This window comes from Tachyglossus aculeatus, chromosome 21 (assembly GCF_015852505.1).
Source record: "Tachyglossus aculeatus isolate mTacAcu1 chromosome 21, mTacAcu1.pri, whole genome shotgun sequence".
Taxonomy (NCBI): Eukaryota; Metazoa; Chordata; class Mammalia; order Monotremata; family Tachyglossidae; genus Tachyglossus; species Tachyglossus aculeatus.
The window spans coordinates 69,724,734-69,748,701 of record NC_052086.1 but is presented as its reverse complement, the minus strand read 5'-3'; the positions used below and the strand labels follow the sequence as shown (position 1 = coordinate 69,748,701).

Here is a 23,968-nt window from a genome sequence, read left to right as displayed (position 1 = left end):
GTGATATTAAGGATATTCATGATGTGCTTTGAGATCCCGAGGTGAATACCTAGAAGGATAGAGCATCACTACTCCTATAATTTTTAATAGGCCAGAGCAACATCAGAAGAGAAGTTTTGAATAAATACAGTCATCTCTAGGTTTATTAGCTGGTAGAATGGTTTTTTAAAAAAAATCTGCCCAAATTATTTCATGGTTTCATGAGGCAGAAATGCACCTAAATAGATATTCATTTTTTTTTTTTTTAGAAACGAGATAGGGATTGTTTCCATAAGGTCCAAAGGTGGCTGACCAATATCTCCAGTTAGGTGACGAACCCTTCCACTGGAGCTTTGAACTTGTGTTTGTACAGTTGGCAAACCTCTGAAGCATTTACATTTCAAATCCACTTGGCAGCATCTTGGCTGCCATCCTGCATGGGGAGATAGTTGGAATCACGCTTGTTCACTTGCCCTGGCAGCAATCCTTTAGATGTGGTATTTTGGGTTACACTTGGGTACTTACAGTTGGCTAGAATAGGGACGTTTTCCCCCCTGCTTCTCTAAGGCTTGACATTTGAAACTTAGAAAACTTTAAGGCTCTTCATCTGTTCTCTCCACCTGATTTAGCAGCTCTCCTCTTCACTCCTCCCCAGTCCGGCTCCTGGTAACCCCCTCTCTGCTCTGACCCACCTTCAACCCCTTGCTGACATTATCTGTTGGGCCAGAACTCCCTTCCCCACTAAATCCATCAGATCTCAGCCTTTTCTACCTCCAAAACCCTCCTAGAATCCCACCTCCTCCAAGAAAATTTCCCCAACTAATTATCATTTCCCTGATTGAAGAAGCAGTGTGAACAGTGTGGCTCAGTGGAAAGAGCCCAGGCTTTGGAGTCAGAGGTCAGGGGTTCAAATCCCGGCTCCGCCACTTGTCAGCTGTGTGACTTTGGGCAAGTCACTTAACTTCTCTGGGCCTCAGTTACCTCATCTGTAAAATCAATCAATCGTATTTATTGAGTGCTTACTGTGTGCAGAGCACTGTACTAAGCGCTTGGGTAGTACAAGTTGGCAACATATAGAGACAGTCCCTACCCAACAGTAATGGGGATGAAGACTGTGAGCCCCCCCATGGGACAACCTGATCACCTTATAACCTCCTCAGCGCTCAGAACAGTGCTTTGCACATAGTAAGCACTTAATAAATGTCATTATTATTATTATGTAGCAGAAAGAGTATGGTTTGGGAGTCAGAGGACCTGGGTTCTAAACCCTCCTGCACTATGTAATTGCTGTGTGACCTTGGGCAACTCATTTCTCTGTGACTCAGTTCCCTCATCTGCAAAATGGGGATTAAATGCCTATTGAATATCTGTTCTCCCCTTCTTCAGCTATGAGCCCCACGTGGAACCTGTTTATCTTGTATCTACCACAGCATTTTGTACAGTGCTAGATGCATAGTAAGCACTTAGCAAATACCAGAACTATTATTATTATTATTATCATCATCATTATTATTATTATCTTCCCTCAGACTTTGAGCCCCACATGGAGTTGGGACTGTGTCTAATTGCTAGTTTCATATCTACTCCAGTACTTAGCACAATGCTTGGTACATACAACAATTATTTTTCTTATCCCTTCAAGCTACCTCTTTCACGAACGCATTTATTTATGTCTGTTCTCAGCATTTGTGTATATGTGTGTATTTGAATTTCTGTGTCTCAGCCACTGGAAGGCCACCCACCTTAGTGGCAGACTGCCAGTTTGAGAAGGAACTTTACCAGTTGTAAAGACACTATGTCTATATAATAATAATAATAGTATTTATTAAACACTTACTATGTGCCAGGCACTATACTAAGCACTAGAATGGATACAAGCAAATCAGATTGGACACAGTCCCTGTCCCATATGGGGCTCACAGCCTCACAGACAACATGGCATAGTGGAAAGAGCACGAGCTTGGGAGTTAGAGGACGTGGGTCCTAATCCCGGCTCTGCCACTTGTCTGCCGTGTGACCTTGGGCAAATCACTTAACTTCTCTGTGCCTCAGTTACCTCATCTGGAAAATGGGGATTAAGACGGTGAGCTCCATGTGGGACAACCTGATTACCTTGTATCTACCCCAGCGCTTAGAACAGTGCATGGCACATAGTAAATCCTTAACAAATACCACATTAAGAATAGTAAGTGGCAGAGCAGGGATTAGAACCCATGACCTTCTAACTTCCAGGCCTGTGCTCTAACCACTAGGCCATGTTGCTTCTCATGTGTTCTTGGGGGATACAGGGATCAGAACTTCTTATCTAGACCTAGAATACTTGATTTCCTCTATGTCCCTTCAATTACTGGCAACACTTTCTCTAGATCCAGGGCTCAGAGTCATGGCAACTGTTCCCCACAATAATAATAATAATAATGATGGCATTTATTAAGCGCTTACTATGTGCAAAGCACTGTTCTAAGTGCTGGGGAGGTTACAAGGTGATCAGGTTGTCCCACGGGGGGCTCACAGTCTTCATCCCCATTTTACAGATGAAGCCAAGCCAAGTTATCAGGACCAGGAAGATGAAAATAGGAAGGCCTAAAATTTTCTCTTTCCTAGTGGACAAATATATCTATATCTCTAGATAGATATGTATATACACACACATATATAGGGGAATCAGTCCTCTTAATATCCTCTTTTCCCTTAAGAAACAGCCCCCAATGCAGATTATTTTCCATTCTTGCCATTCTCAATCCCTGGTGTTTCCTGGGGCAAAGCATAGCTTGACAGGTTATCTACAGATTTTTCACAGCTTCAGAGTTCCAGCCCAGTGCTTACATTGCTATTACTGCAGGGACTTCTTTGATTCTGGGGAAAAAATAGAAAAGAAAATGTTCTTTCTAGCAACGATTTCTGAGGCAACTGCAAATCCAACTACTTTAAGGGAAAAATTGTTAACTTTGGATCTGACAATTTAATTTCAGCTACAAAATCCCACAGCAAATGGTTTCCAGGTCCATTAGTTGTTATTTTTATCAAATGTTGATCCATTGGGAATATCCTTGAAGGCATTTTGTGACATTGTATTAAGAGCCTTTCACAATAAAAGCACTAGAGTCCAGCCCTCTTCACTCTCAGTGGGTTCTAATCCCAGCTCTGCCACTTGTCAGCTGTGTGACTTTGGGCAAGTCTCTTAACTTCTCTGAGCCTCAGTTACCTCATCTGTAAAATGGGGATTAAGACTGTGAGCCCCACATGGGACAACCTGATCCCCTTGTATCCCCCTGAGCGCTTAGAACAGTGCTTTGCACATAGTAAGTGCTTAACAAATACCATCAGCATCATCGTCAGTAACATGTAAACCCAAGGGATGCAGCAGTTTCTCTGTTGAGCCCAAATTCCTTTCTTGCAACTTGTGATCTAGCATTTAGAATTAGCTTTATCTTCCAAGCCCTGCGAAGAAACCAAGCTGCATCTTAAACCAGCCTGTACATATACTTTATCAATCAATCAATTGATCCTATTTACAGAGCCCTGTGTGGAAAGCACTGTATGAAGCACTTGTGGGATTAAATACAGCAGAGTTAGCAGACACATGCCTACAACAAGCTTAGAATCTAGAGGGGGATATAAACATAAATCCCACGGGCTAAGGGAGGGGTGAAAAAGTGTGCAAATCCAAGTGCAAGATTGATGCAGAAGGGAATGAGAGAAGAAACAATGAGACCTAGTCATTCATTCATTCAGTCGTATTGAGCGCTTACTGTGTGCAGAGCACTGTACTAAGCGCTTGAGAAGTACAAGTTGGCAGCATATAGAGACGGTCCCTACCCAACAGCGGGCTCACAGTCTAGAAGGGGGAGACAGACAACAAAACAAAACATATTAACAAAATAAAATAAATAGAATAGTAAATATGTACAAGTAAAATAGAGTAATCTGTACAAACATGTATACAGGTGCTGTGGGGTGGGAAAGGAGGTAAGGTGAGGGGGATGGAAGGGGGAGGAGGGGTAGAGGAAGGAGGGGGCTCAGTGTGGGAAGGCGTCCTGGAGGAGGTGAGCTCTCAGTAGGGCTTTGAAGGGAGGAAGAGAGCTAGCTTGGCGGATGTGCAGAGGGAGGGCATTGCAGGCCAGGGGGAGGATGTGGGCCGTAGTCAGGGAAGGCCTCTGGGGGAGATGTGCCTTCAGTAAGGCTTTGAATGTGGGGAGAGTGATTATCAGTCAGATATGAACAGAGAGGGCCATCCAAGCCAGAGGCAGGATGTGGGCGAGACGTCAGCGATGTGATAGACGATATTGAGGCACAGTGAGTAGATTAGTATTAAAGGAGTGAGGCATGCAGGATGAGTTGTAGTAGCAAATCAGGGAGATAAGGCATCAGGGAGCAGGGCTTGGGAGTCAGAGGTCATGAGTTCAAATCCCGGCTCCACCAATTAGCTATGTGACCTTGGGCAAGTCACTTAGCTTCTCTGTGCCTCAGTTACCTCATCTGTAAAATGGGGATTAAGACTGTGAGCCCCACGTGGGACAGCCTGATCACCAAGTATCCCCCTCCAGTGCTTAGAACAGTGCTTTGCACATAGTAATCACTTAACAAATGCCATTATTATTATTATTATTCTTTAAAGTCAATGGTAAGGCAATTCTGTCTGATAATGAGGTGGATGGGCAACCACTGGAGGTTCTTGAGGAGTGGAGAACATGTACTGAATGTTTTTGTAGAAAAATACTCTGGGCAGCAGAGTGAAGTATAGACTGGAGTGGGAAGAGGTAGGAGACAGGGAGGTCTGTAAGAATGCTGATGCAGTTGCTAAGGTGAGTTAGGATGAATGCTTGGAATAGCGTAGTAGAAATATGGATGGAGAAGAAAGGACAGAATTTAGTGATGCTATGAAGGTTGAACTGACATGATTTGGTGACTGAATATGTAGGTTGAGTGAGAGAGATGAGTCGAAGAAGATGCCTAGATTATGGGCTAGTGAGACAGGGAGGATGGTGGTGCTGCTTAAAAGCAGCGTGGCTCAGTGGAAAGAGCATGGGCTTTGGAGTCAGAGGTCATGGGTTCAAATTCCAGCTTTGCCAACTGTCAGCTGTGTGACTTTGGGCAAGTCATTTAACTTCTCTGTGCCTGTTACCTCAACTGTAAAATGGGGATTAAAACTGTGAGCCCCCCCGGACAACCTGATCATCTTGTAACCTCCCCAGCGCTTAGAACAGTGCTTTGCACATAGTAAGTGCTTAACAAATACCATCATTATTATTATTATTATTATTATTATTATTATTATTATTACAGCAATGGTAAAGTCAGGGGGTTGGCTGGGTTTGGGTGGGAAGAGAAGAAGTTCTGATTGGGGTCAAGGGAGAGATTTTTTAGGATGGGGAGGCAGGAGCATGTTTGAAAACAGTGGGGAAAAAGCCATTGAAAGTGAACAGTTGAAGGGAGTGGTAAGGGATGGGAGAAGGGAAGGAGCCAAGTGCTGTGATAGCATGCAGTGGGATGGGGTCAGAGACACAGATTGAGGCGGGGGGATTTTGAGAGAAAGCAGGAAATCCTCTAGAAATACTGCTGGGAAAGATGGGAGAGTTGAAGAAGAGGCAGGAGGAAGGAGGGACTGGAAAGAAGCAGGGGAGATTGTCGGGTGATCAAGTCTGATGGTTTCAGTTTTCTCAATGAAGTATGTGGCCAGGTTATTAGGGGCAAGAGATGGGGGACATGTGGGGAAAAGGGGTTTCAGCAGTTGTCTGAAACAACTGGTAAGCGCAATGGGCATGGGGGTCAATAAGGAGGGAGAAATAATGTTGCAGGGCAGAGTTAAAACAGGCAAGGATGAACTTGAAGTGGATGAGGTTGGCCTGATATCTGGATTTCGCCAGCTGTGATATGCAGCTCATGCACAGGAGCAGAGGAAGCAGACTCTGGAGTTGATCCAGGGCCATAGGTTAGTGGTATCTAATCAGTTAAGGGGTAGGGGAGGGAGGGAGTTGAGTTCAATAGAGAGGGTGGTATTGAGGATGTCAGTTTGGTCATCAAGGGAAGGTAGTTTGGGTATGAAGGTTAAATGGGGCATGATTACTGCAGAAAATTGGATGGGGTCAAAAGATTGGAGATCTCTGTGGGGGAACAGTACAGATTTGTGGGAGAGGAGGCAGGTGAAGAGGTTTTGGTCAGATAGAGGGGTTTCGGAGTTGGTGAGGCTAGAGATTGTTCAGTGACATGGGATGATGAGATTGAGTGTGTGCTAAAGTTGCTAAGTGGGTAAATCAGTCCTCTAGACTACGCTCCTTGAGGGCGGGGAATGTGTCTACCAGTTATAATGTATGCTCCCAAGCATTTAGTACAGTGGTCTGCACACAGTAAGCGGTCAATAAATACCATTGATTAATCAATTCCATCTTCTAGACTGTGAGCCCACTGTTGGGTAGGGACCGTCTCTATATGGTGCCACTTGTACTTCCCAAGCGCTTAGTACAGTGCTCTGCACACAGTAAGCGCTCAATAAATACAATTGAATGAATGAATGGACAATTCAGGCAAATGGTATTCGGGGGTGGTGTGGCTTGAAATATTTGGATAAAGAACGATAATTGTTTCTGGCACATAATTTATCCCCTCAACTCCCTTCCTCACAATTTTTGACAGAATAACAGATTATTTTCATAAACAGCGATAGTGGTGTGTGCCAGAGAAAGAAGAGGAGAAAACTTAGAATGAACTAACACCAACAGCTCAACCCAGGAAGGTAGTCTTGTCATTCATTCATTCAGTCATATTTATTGAGCGCTTATTGTGTGCAGAGCACTGTACTAAGCACTTGTCATTGAGACAGTGAACTCTAGGAAGAGGAGGAGAGAGGGGAAATTAATTCATTAAGTGTCTATTTAATGCAGCCTTTGGGAGATTGCAAAAGAAGAGATGTCTTCTGTCCTCTTGCCTTTCTCTCCTTTTCCCCTCCTTTCCTTATCTTTTCTCTTCTGCTCTCCTTATTCTTAGACTTAATTCTTCTATAACCTTGTCTAGAACCTCCTCCCCTGTTTTGGAGTTGCAAAAATTATGCAAAAAGTGAGGCAAATATAAATTTGAGTAAATTTGGTATTTTCAGGCCTTGCTTAGCTGGGTAATTTGCATGTGTAGAAAAATGTTCAGTATCCAAAGCAATGTATAATAAGGAATGCCATATCCAGATCCATGTGGATTCAGATGTCAGCCAGCAACTCAAAACCTTTTGAATCCAATCAGCCAATCATAGTATTTTCTGAACACCTCCTGCTTGCAAAACACTGTGCATAGTGCTTGGGAGAAAGCTATAGAAAACATCATCCCTGCCTTCACAGAGCTTGCAGTCTAGTTGAGACCTGAAAATAAATTACCGGGAAGGGGAAGTAACAGGTTGTAAAAATATGATAGGTGGTAAAAATTATATAGATAAGTGCAATGGGTAGTCAATCAATCAAATCATGGTATTTATTGAGCACCATCTCTTTCAACAGTCTCCTGAGGGCCTGGAATCCTGTTTAATTCCCATCTGTGTATTCTTTCCTAGTGCTTAGTACAGTGCAGTGCACATGGTGATCACTTAATAAGTGCTACTACTGCTACTACAGCTGTTACACTTCCCCATTCAGGGGAAGTTCATGGTCCCTCCTCACCTAAATTCTTAATGCTTTAAATGTGCTTTTTGGGGCCTTTCAAAATACTGTAAGCGTTTTCAAGACAGCAGCGTGGCTCAGAGGAAAGAGCCCGGGCTTGGGAGCCAGAGGTCATGAGTTCTAATCCTGACTCTGCCACTTTCATTCATTCATTCATTCAATCGTATTTATTGAGCGCTTACTGTGTGCAGAGCACTGTACTAAGCGCTTGGGAAGTACAAGTTGGCAACATATAGAGACAGTCCCTACCCAATGGTGGGCTCACACTTGTCAGCTGTGTGACTTTGGGCAAGTCACTTCACTTCTCTGTGCCTCAGTTACCTCATCTGGAAAATGGGGATTAAGACTGTGAGCTCCATGTGGGACAACCTGATTACCTTGTATCCCCCCAGTGCTTGGTACATAGTAAATGCTTTTAACAAATGCCATCATTATTATTATTATCATTATTATGATTATATCCCTCACATTGTCCTTAAGAGAACGAAAAAGGATTCTATTTTAAGAAATCCACCAACACAGCAAGGTGTCAAGAAATGATTTTCCAATTACTTGTGAAATGCTGTGCATTTTGTAATTCTGCACTTAGTTTTCATCAACAAAGAAATGAAGTATAACCGTTCTACTTAAAGAGGATGGGGTTTTGTGATTAAGGCTGAACTCTATTTATTCATCCTTCTTTTCTCATTTGGCTTTATGAAAGTGTGATGCGTGAAGAATGGTACAAAGTCTACTCTGCGCTTGTTAAAATCTGACCGTCTCTCATCCAGGCAGGTTGGCATAGCTTCACAGTCGGGGCTTAACTCCACACTAGTAAACGCAGCCTCTCAGTATCCCACTTGTACCTTGCATGGGCCTGATAGATGCCAAGTATTCTGACATTAGAATAATTAAACAAATAGCTTCCCTGTTTTCCAAGAAACTACTGCCTGCGGTTTATTCACCATATATCCAAATCTGGAGTTACTCCTTTCTCAGTAGGTTGGTTTGAATACACTCAGCTGTCGTCTTCCCATTTATTTCCCATTGTCTCTCTTTAGTTCTCCTTCCCTTTGTCCCGGGTCTTCAGCCTTGTTTGGAATTTAATGTGTGTGTGGTCCTGAAAGGAACTTTGTAACTGTGACCCTCACCTCCCCACATCTATTCTTTCCGTGGATGTATTGATCATTAATTAGCTTCTCTTGTTTTCTTTTATTCCTGCTGGAATTTCCCAGCTCTCAACTAGGACTTTTTTTTTTCCACCGTGAGATCCAGTCAGATTCATTTCAAGCATCCCTCCACCATCTCTGTGAGGATGTGTGGTTTTAAACAAGGGGTGGTGAAAGGTGACCTACAGAACTGCTTTTGCATCACACCTTCTGTTTCCTCCTCCTGTCCTTTGCCCCATAGTTGAATCCACAGATGCTAAGGTTGTTCCTATCTATTTTAGCATTCCTTGTCTCATTGTCTTTTGGAGTTTTCCCAAGAGTTTTTTTCCTCAAAAGTAAATAAGCAAGGTCAGGGGATAAAACTGTTGCAGAAAAGAGATGCTTATGAATTCACAGCACTGACGCCGCCTCAAAGAATAATCTGTATGAGAAATGAGGTTGGGTAAGAGTACTTTGATAATGAGCTGGAGTATTTTCTGACAAAGAATAAGGAGAATAGAAGTACCGTGCTAATATCTCGCCTGGACAACAATATTAGCCTTTTCACTGACCTCCCTGCTTCCTGTCTCTTCCCACTCCAGTCCATATGTCACTCTGCTGCCTGGATTAATTTGCTAAAAATAAGTTCAGACCTTCTTTCCCCATTCCTCAAAAATCTCCGGTGGTTGTCCATCCACCTCCTAATCAAACAGAAACTCCTTACCATCAACTTTAAGGCACTTAGTCACCTCTCCCCTTCCTACCTACCCACTCTGTTTCCATTTGGCCTCCCAGTTTCTCATATTGCTGCATTTCGCCTTGATCGTCTCATCCACTGGAGCCGAGCTCCTTGGGTGGAATGTGACATCATCCCGGGCTGGAAATCTCAACTCTACTGGGGAACAGATGGTTACCGGCTGGACTGAACCGCCTCGGGCGCAGTGAGATGGCTTCTTGGCTTCTCTCAGTTGTTGGACACAATCACTCACTTCAGCCTCAGTTTAAATGCCTTTTGGCTCTCCTTGGCCTTGGCTTCAGTTCATCAGAAATGCTTTTTCTAAGGAAGGATGCGAGCCTTCTGCCTGAATAATAATGTAATAATAATAATGATGGCATTTGTTAAGCGCTTACTACGTGCAAAGCACTGTTCTAAGCGCTGGAATAATAATAATAATGATATTTGTTAAGTGCTTACTATGTGCAAAGCACTGTTCTAAGCGCTGGAATAATAATAATGATATTTGTTAAGTGCTTACTATGTGCAAAGCACTGTTCTAAGCGCTGGGGAGGTTACAAGGTGATCAGGTTGTCCCATATGGGGCTCACAGTCTTAATCCCCATTTTACAGATGAGGGAACTGAGGCACAGAAAAGTGAAGTGACTTGCCCATAGTCATACAGCTGACAGTTGGCGGAGCTGGGATTCAAACTCATGACCCCTGACTCCAAAGCCCGTGCTCTTTCCACTGAGCCACGCTAGGAGTCCAGATATAATGTAACGAGAAGCAGTGTGGCCTAGTGAATAGAGCACAGGCCTGAGAGTCAGAAGACCTGGGTTCTAATTCCGGCTCCCCCATTTGTCTGCTGTATGACCTCGAACAAGTCACATAACTTCTGTGCCTCAGTTTCCTCATCTGTAAAAATTGGGATTAAGACTGTGAGCCCCATGAGGGACAGAGACTGTGTCCAACCTGATTGGCTTGAATCTACCCCAGCACTTAGAATAGTGCCTGGAACACAGTAAGTGCTTAACAAATACCATAATTATTATTATTACTTAGTAAGCTCTTGACAAATACCTTAACGAAAGGTTCTGCTATCTCTCTGTTATGACATTTCTTCCCATCTATCTGGGCAACCTGTCTGCTTCAGTCTGTTCCACAGGTTCTTCACTTGGCTGTGTACCCCTCAAGCAGTTGGATACTCACCATAGCCCCACAGTACTTGTGGAACTATTCTTATACTCTAATATTTCACCATCCTTAATCTATTTTAATATCTGTCTCCCCCCTGTAGACGTAAGCTCCTTGTGGGCAGGGATCATGCACACCAACTCAGTTGTATTGAACCTTCCCAAGCACTGGGTACAGTGCTCTGCCACAGGAAGTACTCAATAAATAAATACTAATAACAACTGTGGTATTTGTTAAGCACTTACTCTGCTTACTTTTCTTATAAATAATACTGTAAAAAATGGAGTGGAGTGGGGAGGAGACCAATAATAATCAGATGAGTAGTGGCAGAAAAACAAAATCACTCTGCCACTTCTCATATGTGATTATTATTGGTCTCCTTCTCCATTTCATTTTTTTACGAAAGAATAAGCCCAGTACTTGCTAAGCACTTACTATGTGCAAAACACTAGATATGTGCAGGGGTAGATACAAAAAATAGGTCAAACCACAGTCTCTGTCTCACACAGGGTTCACAGTCTGAGGCAGGGAGGAAAGGTATTTTATCCTCATTTTACAGATGAAAAAACTGAAACACAGAGAAGTTAAGTGACTTGTCCGAGGTCACTCAGTAGGCAAGAGGTGGAGTCAGGACTAGAAGTTGGGTCTCCTGAATCCTGGTCCACTTCCTTTTCCACTCTTCCATGATTATTTGTTTCAGTTGACACATCTGAGTGAAATGGGAAAATAATGTTACTCCTTAAAACTCAAGACACTTAACCAAAGAAAGGGCTTTTAAACAGGTGCTAAAGAGGTAGAAAAGGAGGGAAAGAGGAGGGAATATATTTAAAAGCCAGGAATCCCGCCTGATTTCCATGATCAGACTACCTTTCCTGTTGGACCAACTGGCTTCTGTTGGTTGCTAGAGGTGGACTGAAAATGCCCTCCCATGCTAGAGGCAACAGCGAAATTGATCTGAGCCAGTAATGTAGCTAGACACAGTGCCATTAGCCCTGCTAGAATACTAGCAGCATTTCCGATAGCTAAGCTGGAAGGAACTACGGGAAACTTCTCTGCAGGAAGAAGGAACTTTTGTGAAAATTACTTCAGGAGAATGGGACCTTCAGATTCTAACACATCTCCTTAAAACCTTTGTCCACCTTGCTCTCTGGCTCCTGGCTACTTCCACTGAAGGGATGGAAAGGGAAACCATGGTACAGAAAATGAAGGAAGTATCCTCTCCCCACTTCTCCTTTCCTTCCTGTCACCCACCACCTCCCCAAGATTCTCCTCCCTGGGTTTTTTTTAAGAGTGCATCAGAGCCCGCCCTGAGGCTGCCGCTTCATTTGGGAGTGTGTGCGTTCTCAGGGAACATGTCAACCTAACTCAAGCTGTTAATTATCTGGAGAGAGCTAAATATTATGCAGGCAATTATCGACTGGAGTTGAAAAGCAACAACAATGGAAAACCTTGGGCGGCAGCCTGCTTTTATCTCTCTTTAGAAAAGGGCTAGTGAAAGCTGAAATTGCACGGGAGAATGGGGTCTTGCCAAGATGGGCTAGCTGTTTGTCTCAGGGTCGAGGGAGAGAGAGGGGGCTCCTTTGCCATCCACATCAAGGCAATGAAAGTCCTCAACCCTCCAAACTTTGCGGTGCTTTGAAGAGCGTCTTTGCAGGCCAGCTTTCTGCCAAGTGGCTCACCCTAAGATGTTGTCCATTGAGGAGATCTCATGTGGAAGCCTCGCTAAGTAAATTTGCTAAATGCCTATTCATCCTGGTGAGGTGGGAAGCCACCGAAGCGGCAAATGTGAAAAACTGTGCGCCTTAACTCAACAGAAAGAGGTTTTCTGGGGCTGCTAAATTGAGATGCAGACGCTGACCCTGGAGGGCCTTAGAGCTCACATGAGTGAACAGAGAAGGAAAGCCTCGGGCTCCATTTAGGCTGGTTGATAGGCAGATATTCCAACTGCTCGAGACTCATTCAGGAGGAAACTTGTTCTTTATTCATCTGAACAATAATGAACTGTTCCCCCAAATGGTGAGAGTTGGTAAATAAAGCCACTAAACGGAAAAGATGTATATGATTTGAATAAGGGCAGTTATGGGCTCCACGGACCAGACAGGGTTGACGAGTTGTTTTCTCCAGGGAAGCTCTTTAACTTGATTTGAAGCAATGTATAAAGGCCAAATATTTCCAATTCACTTTTACCCTTGAAACCCATCTGGTCACTGAGACAGCCCTTTTTACCAGGACATATTTGTGATTCTTGCTCTCGCTACTGTCGCCAAAATGTTCTGATAATCTTCTGTGAAATCATGATTGCTTGAATGTTGGGAATCACCTGAAGATGGCTTTCTTATAATTGCTCAGCTGCCTTCAGTCACTACTGATTAATGAAGGAGTCAGGGCTCTGAGGTAAAGAGGCAGTGCATCAAAGAATCATAGAAATTAAGGTTGGAATAGAGTTATGTGACTGCCAGGCACTTCCCATTACAGTCTTCTGTAGATTGTAGGCACCCTGGGGGTAGGGATCATGTCTGTTAACCTTCATAATGCATTCTCCCAAGCTTAGTATGGAGTTGTGTACACAGTAAGCACTCAATGCCATTGATTGGTCTATTGGTAGTGCCTTGGCCTCCATCTAGAGCTTGATTTGACTTCAGCCTGGGCCAAGCTGAGCTTTATTTTAGGGTTTGTCTCCCCAGCCAGATTGTATATCCTTGAGGGCAGCGTTCGCGTCTGCTAGCGCTATCATACTCTCTCCCTGGTTTTTAGTCCAGGGTTCTGCACAGAGTAAGTGCTCAATGAATACTGTTTATTGATGGATTGAGCGTGGGTCTGTATCTAGTCCAGAGCCCAACTAGGTGACCTGGGACAAGTCAATTAACTTCTCTATGCCTCGGAGTAAAATGGGAATTAAGACTGTGAATCCCTTGTGGGACATGGACTGTGGTCCAACCTGATTACCTTGTATATACCCCAATGCTCAGTACAGTGCCTGGCACATGATAAGCATTTGACAAATGCCTTGGAAAAAAACAGTGGTGGGGCCAGGATTAGAACCCAGGTCCCCTGATTCCCAGGACTGTGCTCTTTCCTCTAGGCCACACTGCTTCCAAACTGACTTTGAAATCCAGGGCCATTTTGTATCCACTATTTCCCACAGAGACTATAAGCTCTTCAAGGGCCAGGCACACATTTTTATTTCCTCAAGCACCTAGTATGGTGTTTTGTTCACAGTAAGCTCTCAACAAATGTCCCTGATACTGATACTACTACAGTATTTCCCCTTCCTCCAATCATTTTTCACTTTTTAATTTTCCCAGTCAGTAGAGCTCCACACTCCAAAGGGTGGTCATCTTCCTGGATCACCCAGCTGGAGTTTTTTTGGCAACTGGTTCTTTCCTTTCAAAGAAGGAGACAGGAAGCTACAGTAAGATAGAGAGACCCTGAACAATCCCTCTCTCTCTGGGAGATTACTGACTTTGTCTATGATTTGTTTCCACAGGACAAACGACCAGTTGGTAGCATTTCTCTCCCGCTACCGAGACATGAACTTCCTGAAATCACACGGCCGAGACAATGCAAGGTACCATCTGCCTCATTTTCAGTTTGTCTTGTCTTATGCTCGAGTCATATCCGATCTATAGCTAAGCCATGGACACATCTCTCCCAGAATGCCCCACTTCCATCTGCAATCGTTCTGATAGTGTATCCATAGTTTTCTTGATACAAATATGGAAGTGGTGTGCCATTGCTACCTTCCACATAGTGAATGCTGTCTGCCCTCGACTCTCTCCCATCCTGTTGCTGCCCAGTATAGGTGAGTTTTGACATGTAGCAGATTGCCTTCTACTCACTAACCACTGCCCAAGCTAGCTATGGAATGGTTATGCCTCTGCTTGACTCTCCCTCCTGAAGCCGAGACTGGTAGAGTACTGGAAACTCTCCAGTTGTGACCCTAAGAGGGGTTTTCAGCTTGGGGGAAGTTGAAAAGAAAAGCTGCATGTTGCTTTCTTTGGCCCTTGGAAGCAAAAATTATGTCCTTAGCAAGGAGAGGGAGGGAGGGAGGGAGTGTGAAACCGAAGATGTCTGAAAGACTGCTTTTCTCATCGGCTCCTATAGTGACTCCTCACCTCAGTTTACCTCCAGCGTTGCCTCCTTGTCAGTCCATAACCACCTTGGCTCCAATTCCTACCAGAGGTGGCCTGCTCCATCGCTGATATTCTTCAGGTCTAATCTATTTAAATGCCTACCAGCCCCACTGAAGACTGTAATCTCCTTTCGGGGAGGGACCACATCTACTAACCCTGTTGTATTGTACTTTCTCATGCCCTTGAGATAGACAAGATCAGTCTTTGGTCTGGATTTTCTCCATCAGCTCTCTGTGGCTCATGCACAAGAGCAGAGGAAATGTACTTTGGGGTATCTCCAGGGTTGCAGGTTAGTGGTACAAGATCAACAGAGAGACAGAGAAGCAAGGGAGTGGAGTTCAGTAGAAAGGGTAAGTTGAGGTTGTGAATTTGTGCATCAAGTGAGAGGTTAGACTGTGAGCCCACTGTTGGGTAGGGACTGCCTCTATATGTTGCCAATGTGTACTTCCCAAGCACTTAGTACAGTGCTCTGCACACAGTAAGTGCTCAATAAATACGATTGAATGATTGAATGAATGAATGAAAGTTAGGATGGGGACATGTTCAAATGGGACATGATGACTGAAAAATTGGAGGGGTTAGTCGTTAAGAGTTCAGGGATCTCTGTAGGGGGACAGGATAGTTTTTAGGGGGGAGTTGCAGGAGTGGGAAAACAGGTCAGAAGGTTGTGGTCAGAGATGGAATTTCAGAATTGGTGAGATTGGAGATTGTATAGTAGCTAGAGAGGATGAGATTAAGTGTGTGGCCGAGTTGAGGAGTGGTTAAGGTCGGCGGAGCAGGAAGTCAGGGGAGTTGAGGAGGGAGAGGAAGCAGGCAACAGGAAGGTTGTCAGGAGCATCCATGTAGTTTTTGAAATTCCCAAAGATAAGCATAGGGGCTAAGAGAGAGAGAATGTGAGAAAGGGATCAAAAGGATTCAGAAGGTTGGAGATGGAGCATGGTGGGAGCAGTAGATGTTGGTGACTAGTAATAATAATAATAATAATAATAATAATAGCATTTATTAAGTGCTTACTATGTGCAAAGCACTGTTCTAAGCACTGGGGAGGTTACAAGGTGATCAGGTTGTCCCACGGGGGGCTCACAGTCTTAATCCCCATGAGGTAACTGAGGCCCAGAGAAGTGAAGTGACTTGCCCAAAGTCACACAGCTGACAACTGGCGGAGCCGGGATTTGAACCCATGACCTCTGACTCCAAAGCCTGTGCTCTTTCCACTGAGCCATGTTGGTTCCCTAATAACACTAGTAATTGGAGTGGGCACTAGAATCAAATGATATAGGTTTTAAAGGGAGGAAAAGACAGGGATGGGGCTTGGGGTGGTGTGAACATGACATTGGGGAACAGAAGGAAGCCAAACCCTCCCCCTTTCTCAGTGAATCTTGGGGAGTGGGAGAAGGCAAGTCCCCCTCAGGAGAGAGCGGCAGGGGAGACAGCGTCATCTGGAGAGAGCCGGGTTTCAGTGTTGGTGAGGAGGAGCAATAACTGAGTCAGGAACAAGTTGCAACCAAGTGGGGTTGGCCACAATGGAATGGAGGTTCCACGGGTCACACTTGGCTGGGACTGTTGGGATGGGAAGAGGAGAGGGGATGCTGTGAGGAGTTGGGTGGGGTTGGATGGGTGTGAGTTTCCAGGGGGTGATGCGGTGGGAGAGGAGGTTTGGAGCGGCCATGGGAAATAAGGACAAGGACGCGGTAGTTAGAGGAAGGGGTCCCCTCACGCAAGATTTTGATGCATGTTCGATGGACGGGATTCTGTCCCAAACAAAAGAATCCTCAGGCAGGTAAAAGCCCAAGTATGTAGTTGAGAGGAGTACTACAGAAACTGTCTCTGTCAGCCCACCACTCTCCACACCCCACCTAAGAGGGCTGAGAGTCCAGGAGGAACTGAGTTAATCCTAGGAGTCACTGTCCCATCCCAACATAAAAGCAATAATTGTATTTAAGTCCTTGCTATATGCTAGGCACTTTACTAAGTGCTAGGGTAGAGAAGCAGTATGCCTAATGGAAAGAGCATGGGCTTGGGAGTCATTGGACCTGGGTTAATTAATTAATTAATGATGGCATTTATTAAGCGCTTACTATGTGCAAATCACTGTTCTGAGCACTGTGCAGGTTGCAAGGTGATCAGGTTGTCCCATGGGGGGCTCACAGTTTTAACCCCCATTTTACAGATGAGGTAACTGAGGCAAAGAGAAGCTAAGTGACTTGCCCAAAGTCACACAGCTGACAATTGGTGGAGCCGGGGTTCTAATCCCAGCTTCACCACTGTCTGCTCTGTGACCTTGGGCAAGTCACTTTACTTCTGTGTGCCTGTTACCTCAACTGTAAATTGTGGCTTCAATATCTGTTTTCCCCCTGATTTAGACTGAGAGCCCCATGTGGGTCCTGATTCTCTGGTATCTCCCCCAATGTTCAGTACAGTGTTTGCTGCATAAAAAGCACTTAACAAATATCACTATCATGATTATTATTATAGCCACAACTTAACCAAATTGGTTACAGTCCCTGTCCCACAAGTCTCACATGTCTTAATCCCTGTTTTACCAATGAGGTAACTGAGGCACAGAGAAGTGAAGTGACTTGCTCAAGGTCACACAGCAGCCAAGTGGCTGAACCAGGATTAGAACCCAGGTCCTCTTACTCCCAAGCCCATGCTCTTTCCACTAGGCCATGCTTCCTCTCTGTCCTACAGCAGGGCCAGTTTAGAAAAGAGTTTCCTTGTCAAGGCTTCCCGTACTTCACAAAATCCACTCCCACCACAGGAATGACCTCCCACTCCCTTCTCTATAAAAAGGCTCCATGCCAGGATATGGGCAGGGACCAGAATGGGCCCTGCTCTAGAGTTGTAAGTGGACAGACACCTGAGGTTCCCTGCCACCTATGGCTCCACAAGCACCTGTTGGCTTGGTGATTTAAAAAAAAAACAACCAAAAAACCAGGAATTGCACTGTGCCTGGTTCAAAAATATCTCTGCCAGGAGGAAGTGGGGACCCCCAGTAAGAGCTTGCTTCTGCTCCCACTCTTGGTGCTCTCAGGTGGGCAAGAGTGGCTCTGAGGTTTGAGGGACTGGCTACACTCTAGTTGGCAGGCACAGCAGAGAAGTGAACTGGAATAGAGTTGGGGAAAAAAAGTCTCACAAAATCAAGTGCTTTGTTCACCTTCCTAGTGGTCTCGTGTTCTCGATAACGCAGAACCTCATTTCCCAAAATAATGGATATATTCTGACACTCACCCAGAAAGCAGGGTCTAAACTGCCAGAAGCAGCAGGGCCTCAGATCATTTAGACCAATTAAACATCCTAATTTGGTATTCATTTAATAGTAAAATGGGCTAATAAGCCATTCGTCCTCCCCTCTGAGTGCAGCTCTTCTGTTTATTAGCGGCGGCAGCAGCGCTTGCTGAACGCATCTGCCGAATAGCTAAACACTCGAGCCCTTTTTAGTCCGAGCGACTCGAGAGGTGGTGGTTGTCAGCGGCAGGCCGGGGTGGGGGTGGGTGTTTCATTTCTCATTTGTGACCACCGCCAGAAGATGTCACAGGCCTCACCTAGATATGGGAACGAAGTGAGGAGAGTTCTCTGAGTGAACCAAACTAGAAATGAGAAAAGCAAGCAGCTGGAGCCAGTAGGTGTTTCATTCCAGCACTCTGATGGTAAGGGATGAAAGCCCTCAGCAACAACTTGAAAGGAGAAGATATTGCCGAATGGAAAGGGATCCTTCGGAGCTCTGCCCACTGGGGACATTCATGATCAGAAGGCTGGCGGATCCCTTCTGTGGCCTTGCCATCGACTCCGGCCTTTTGATTCTCGGCAAGGGAGGATGTGGAAAGAATGGAATCCCATAGCATTGTAATGAAGTGAAATCCCTCCGTGGGCTCGTGTCAAAGGAGAGGGTACAGAGGACGAGAACAAACCCACAATATGGCTCAAATTTATTCCTTTCTCATTTTTTAATTTCCCGCAGTTGGTAATCGCGGCAATGACCTTCTGTTACTGTGGAGAGTATTTAGTGCCCAATTTTGGCTGCAAGCACAGAGGCTATCTAACATTTTAACAGCTAGCAAATTGGCCCTGACTGTTCCAGTAATTAAACGAGGGGTGTGTTTTGTTAAATGTTTCTCCTCTTTGCCTCAAAATAAGTAAGCAAATGCATTGAAAATTATTTTGCATAATTAGAACCCCTGAAGCCACCTTCATGAATCAATAGACAAGCAACTGCCTCTCTGCAGCTGCTTTCATCTGACTAGACCCAAGCTTTGAAAACAGGCCCTGACTCCCAACAGAAGCAAGGCTTTCGCAGGTATCAGCTTCAGACTTTTTTTATGATATTTGTAAAGTGCTTACTATGTGCCAGACACTGTACTAAGCACTTGGGAGAGTACAATACCACTTTAAACAGACACATTCCATGCCTGCAACCCTGTGGGTCCTTAAGCCACTCCAGGGAAAACATCTCTGCAACTTCCCTTCAACTTCACTTCAATCCATACTTCATGCTGCTGCCCGGATTATCTTTGTCCAGAAACGCTCTGGACATATCACTCCCCTCCTCAAAAACCTCCAATGGCTACCGATCAATCTGCGCATCAGGCAGAAACTCCTCACCCTGGGCTTCAAGGCTGTCCATCACCTCGCCCCCTCCTACCTCACCTCCCTTCTCTCCTTCTACTGCCCAGCCCGCACCCTCCGCTCCTCCACCACTAATCTCCTCACTGTACCTCGCTCTCGCCTGTCCCGCCATCGACCCCCGGCCCACGTCATCCCCCGGGCCTGGAATGCCCTCCCTCTGCCCATCCGCCAAGCTAGCTCTCTTCCTCCCTTCAAGGCCCTGCTGAGAGCTCACCTCCTCCAGGAGGCCTTCCCAGACTGAGCCCCTTCTTTCCTCTCCCCCTCGTCCCCCTCTCCATCCCCGTCTTACCTCCTTCCCTTCCCCACAGCACCTGTATATATGTATATATGGTTGTACATATTTATTACTCTGTTTATTTATTTATTTATTTTACTTGTACATTTCTATCCTACTTATTTTATTTTGTTGGTATGTTTGGTTCTGTTCTCTGTCTCCCCCTTTTAGACTGTGAGCCCACTGTTGGGTAGGGACTGTCTCTATGTGATGCCAATTTGTACTTCCCAAGCGCTTAGTACAGTGCTCTGCACATAGTAAGCGCTCAATAAATACGATTGATTGATTGATTGATTCCCTAACAACCTGTTCCTGGAATCCACAATCCCTAAGATGAGACAGTTCTTCCCTAGCTCTGACCTAAAATCGGTCTGCTTCAGCCCTGTTACAATCCGTTTCCTTTTGTTCTGCCCTTGTGGAGGTGAAAAATGCATGATCGTCCCCTTCCGTGTACTAACCCAGCTTATCTGGCTCTGGAGGACAGGTTTTCCATCACCCTTTCAGCTTCCCTTATGCAGCTATTTCTTCCGATGTCTGATAGGCTCTTACCTTTCAAAAACCATTTTGAAACTGCCTTAGCTGGGTGAAGATGATCCTAAGTCCTCTCTAAAGCCCAGAGGTGCAGGGAAGTGTCAGTTCCTGAAGAGCCACTACTGTCTGCCACTGGGAAGCAGACGCAACAGGAGGCCCAGGACCTGGTGGGTAAAGTCGGCGAACAACTGACCTGTCGTGGCTGTTGTGTGATTGCGTTCGAGCATCACAGTTTCTTAAGTTCATAAAAACCCACTTATTGTCCTAGTCGGTCGTATTTTTAACCTCTTATTTAACAGCTTAGAACCATTCGCATTTCTGCGCCATCTGAGGGGCTCTGGTATTTCTTTAATGATTTTTTTTGAAATTGAAATCTTACACAGCAGTGGGTTTCAGTAATTTAGAGCCGTCCTGAAGAGCTCTGCACACAAAGGCCTATTTATTGCCCCCGGCAAGCGTCGTCTGATGGTTACTGGACTCATATTTCATTTGCAACAGGGACTTGCTCATTTTTTCAGCCGGCAGACACATTTGAAAATGGTATTTCTCATGACTGACTTGAAGATGCTCCTTGTGGCTGTTTTAGCTGTTAAAGAACCCTTAATGCTGCACCTTCTCTATTATTGCTGTTTTGGGATGTGCAGTGGATGTGACTAAGAAATAGCTGGTCTGTGGTTGGTGAAAATGCAGAGCGGATTGTTAATGATGATAAGAATAATAATGGTACTTGTTAAGAGCTTACTATGTTCCAAACACTGTTCTAAGTGCTGGGGTAGATACAGGGTAATCAGGTTGTACACAATCCCTGTTCCACAAGGGGCTCACACTCTTAATCTCCATTTGACAGGTGAGGTTACTGAGACACAGAGAAGTTAAATGACTTGCCCAAGGTCACATAGCAGACGTGGTAGAGCTGGGATTAGAACCCAGGTCCTTCTGACTCCAAGGCACATGCTCTCTCCACTTAACCACACTACTTCTTATCCACTGGGCTCCTCATTCCAGTGCCTGGTGGAAGTTTCCACAAAGTCAGGTTCTGTGGACATCTGGCTTGTAGTATCCCAGGCATGTGAAGTCAGAGACACTGAGGTTGTCTGCTACTGAGGAAAACTTGCAGAAATTCTATTGAGGATAGGGTTGGGAGTTGCCTCAATCAATCAGTAGATTTATTCCACACTTACTATGTGCAGAGCACTGGTTTGAGTACTTGGGAGAGTACAATACAATAGACTCAGTAGCCACCCCCTTGAGGACCTTACAATGAATGGAAATCGCTCAGGACATGGCTTGGTTTGGGCATGAGACCAGGAAATAATGTCATTCAGGTTCTTTAGAAGGAGAGAATGCCTAGCAGAACAACCGAACTGTTTCCTCCAGCAAATTTGGAACAGGCTGTAGATGTGCCTGTGAATGGCTCAGCCGAGAGCCTGGCCTGGCTCTGAGCCTGGAGAATCATCTCTGCAAGTTGTCCAGGCTGAAACAATGATTCTCATTACCAGATTCCACCCTGTGGGGATCCCAGATGTTGTTCTGACAATTCCTAGGGCTTCCTATTCTGTACCACGTAGAAAACAGCTGCAGCAGGCACTTTCTGAGGTATTGCTGACCTTAATTCATTTATATATATATATTTCCTAAGCAGAGAAACCTAAACAGTTCTCATTGGCTGTTTAAATGGAAGCATGGCTTGATGTGAGTCCCATAATACAGTTAGTGGCCTGAAATAATATAATAGAGTGACTGAATGAAGGTCAAGTAGTTATAGAAAAACCCCAAAGCAAATAGTGACACCTCTGGGCTTGACCCTTCAACTACTGGAGGCTCCTTGCACCCCCATCCTCTCTGAGCCCCCTCAAGACCCCAGCAATATCTTGTAAGCACATTGTGGGCAGGGAATGTGTCTACCACCTCTTTGTATTGTACCCTCCCAAGTGCTGAGTACAGTGTTCCCTACAGAGTAAGCACTAAAAACCATTGATTGACTGATTTATTGCACACATGCACATTTGGTAATCAGACCACCCTCTAACTGCATCATTTCCATTTTCTCCAGCATGAATTAAGGGATCACTGTCTTTCTTTCTAAGTACAGTGCATAATTCAGTGCGCTGCACACTCAATAGATACTATTGATACTTAGGGAAGTATCTAAGCCACGCTGCTTAGAGAAGTAGCGTGGCTCAGTGGAAAGAGCACGGACTTGGGAGTCAGAGGTCATGGGTTCTAATCCTGGCTCCACCACTTTTCAGCTGTGTGACTTTGGGCAAGTCGCTTAACTTCTCTGAGCCTCAGTTACCTCATCTGTAATAATAATAATGGCATTTGTTAAGCGCTTACTATGTGCAGAGCACTGTTCTAAGCGCTGAGGGGGTTACAAGGTGATCAAGTTGTCCCATGTGAGGCTCACAGTCTTAATTCCCATTTTACAAGAGGATCAGAGAAGTTAAGTGACTTGCCCAAGGTCACACAGCAGACATGTACATGGTGGAGCAGGATTCAAACCCATGACCTCTTGACTCCAAAGCCCATGCTCTTTCCACTGAGCCATGCTACTCCTCCTAATCCCCCTCTGTAAAATGGGGATTAAGACTGAGGCCCACGTGGGACAACCTGATCACCTTGTATCCCCCCAGCACTTAGAACAGTGCTTTGCATACAGTAAGTGCTTAACAAATACCATTATTGTTAATATTGATGGATCACTTTCCATGGAAGTGGAGAGTGCCTAGGTTGAGTGTGGCAACTCTGATGCTGATGTAAGCTTTACCTGGGATTTTTACTTTTTAATTTTCCCTACCATGCTCACATTTTCCCCAACCCTTCCCTGCTAATTCTGTAGCTAACTCAATGCTAAATTTTGTGATGCTAGAAAATAGTAAATTCCTCTACTTGCCCCCAGCCTTTTACATTAATTTCCGTTGCCAGCCTGCCCTCCCAGGAAGAGCATGTTCTCCTAATCAGCTCTTCTCTGAAAGAGCCTGGGGCAGAAGCATAGTCAGTAAGACTCAAAGGTAGTGCGAGCCTGAAAGTTACAAGGCTAGAGGCAGCGTGGAGAAGCAGCGTGGCTCAGTGGAAAGAGCACGGGCTTTGGAGTCAGAGGTCATGGGTTCAAACCCCAGCTCTGCCACTTGTCAGCTGTGTGACTTTGGGCAAGTCACTTAACTTCTCTGTGCCTCAGTTATCTCATCTGTAAAATGGGAATTAAGACTGTGAACCCCCCGAGGGACAACCTGATCACCTTGTAACCTCCCCAGGGCTTAGAACAGTGATTTGCACATAGTAAGCGCTTAATAAATGCCATCATTATTATTGTTGTTATTATTATTATTATTATTAGAGGCCAGAAGAGCAGTAGGCACAGTCCTGAGGGATATGGCTAGGGTGTTGGAAGGCATAAAGTGGTGTTTTAGGGCCCCCATTGGGCACTAAAAGAAAACCATTATTCATGGTCTGAGTAGCGGCTCTGAACCTATAATCCATCCAAAACCCCTCAAACTGTATTCCAGTAACTATTTCAATCCTGTGTTAGAAACAGTAGCACTAATAAGGGGCCAGGAAATACACACAAGCCCACTGTCTAAAAGGTTATCAGTGCCAGCCTGCTTCTTTTCAAGAGTGCTTGCTGCCTGGATATCTTCCACTAGTACAAATGTTGTCAGAGATAATTAACTTTTCAACTCCAATTGGCAAAGCAGGGTAGTCTTTTGCTTTCCTGAAATTCAGGGTTTCCAGTGATGGCCGATACA

The 23,968-nt window shown here is 44.9% G+C and overlaps 1 protein-coding gene and 1 non-coding gene across 2 annotated transcripts in view; one reads left to right on the top strand and one right to left on the bottom strand.

Moving 5' to 3' along the window:
* Positions 1–23,968, top strand: part of XYLT1 (xylosyltransferase 1) — a 253,247-nt gene that overhangs the window by 181,876 nt on the left and 47,403 nt on the right. Inside the window, exon 6 of the mRNA XM_038762807.1 lies at positions 14,146–14,226. Within this exon, the coding sequence (XP_038618735.1) occupies positions 14,146–14,226 (81 nt within the window). The remainder of the gene's footprint in view (positions 1–14,145; positions 14,227–23,968) is intronic.
* On the bottom strand, positions 14,471–14,608 carry LOC119943130. The gene has a single exon (XR_005455608.1). It is a non-coding gene; the product is annotated as a small nucleolar RNA SNORA7 (small nucleolar RNA).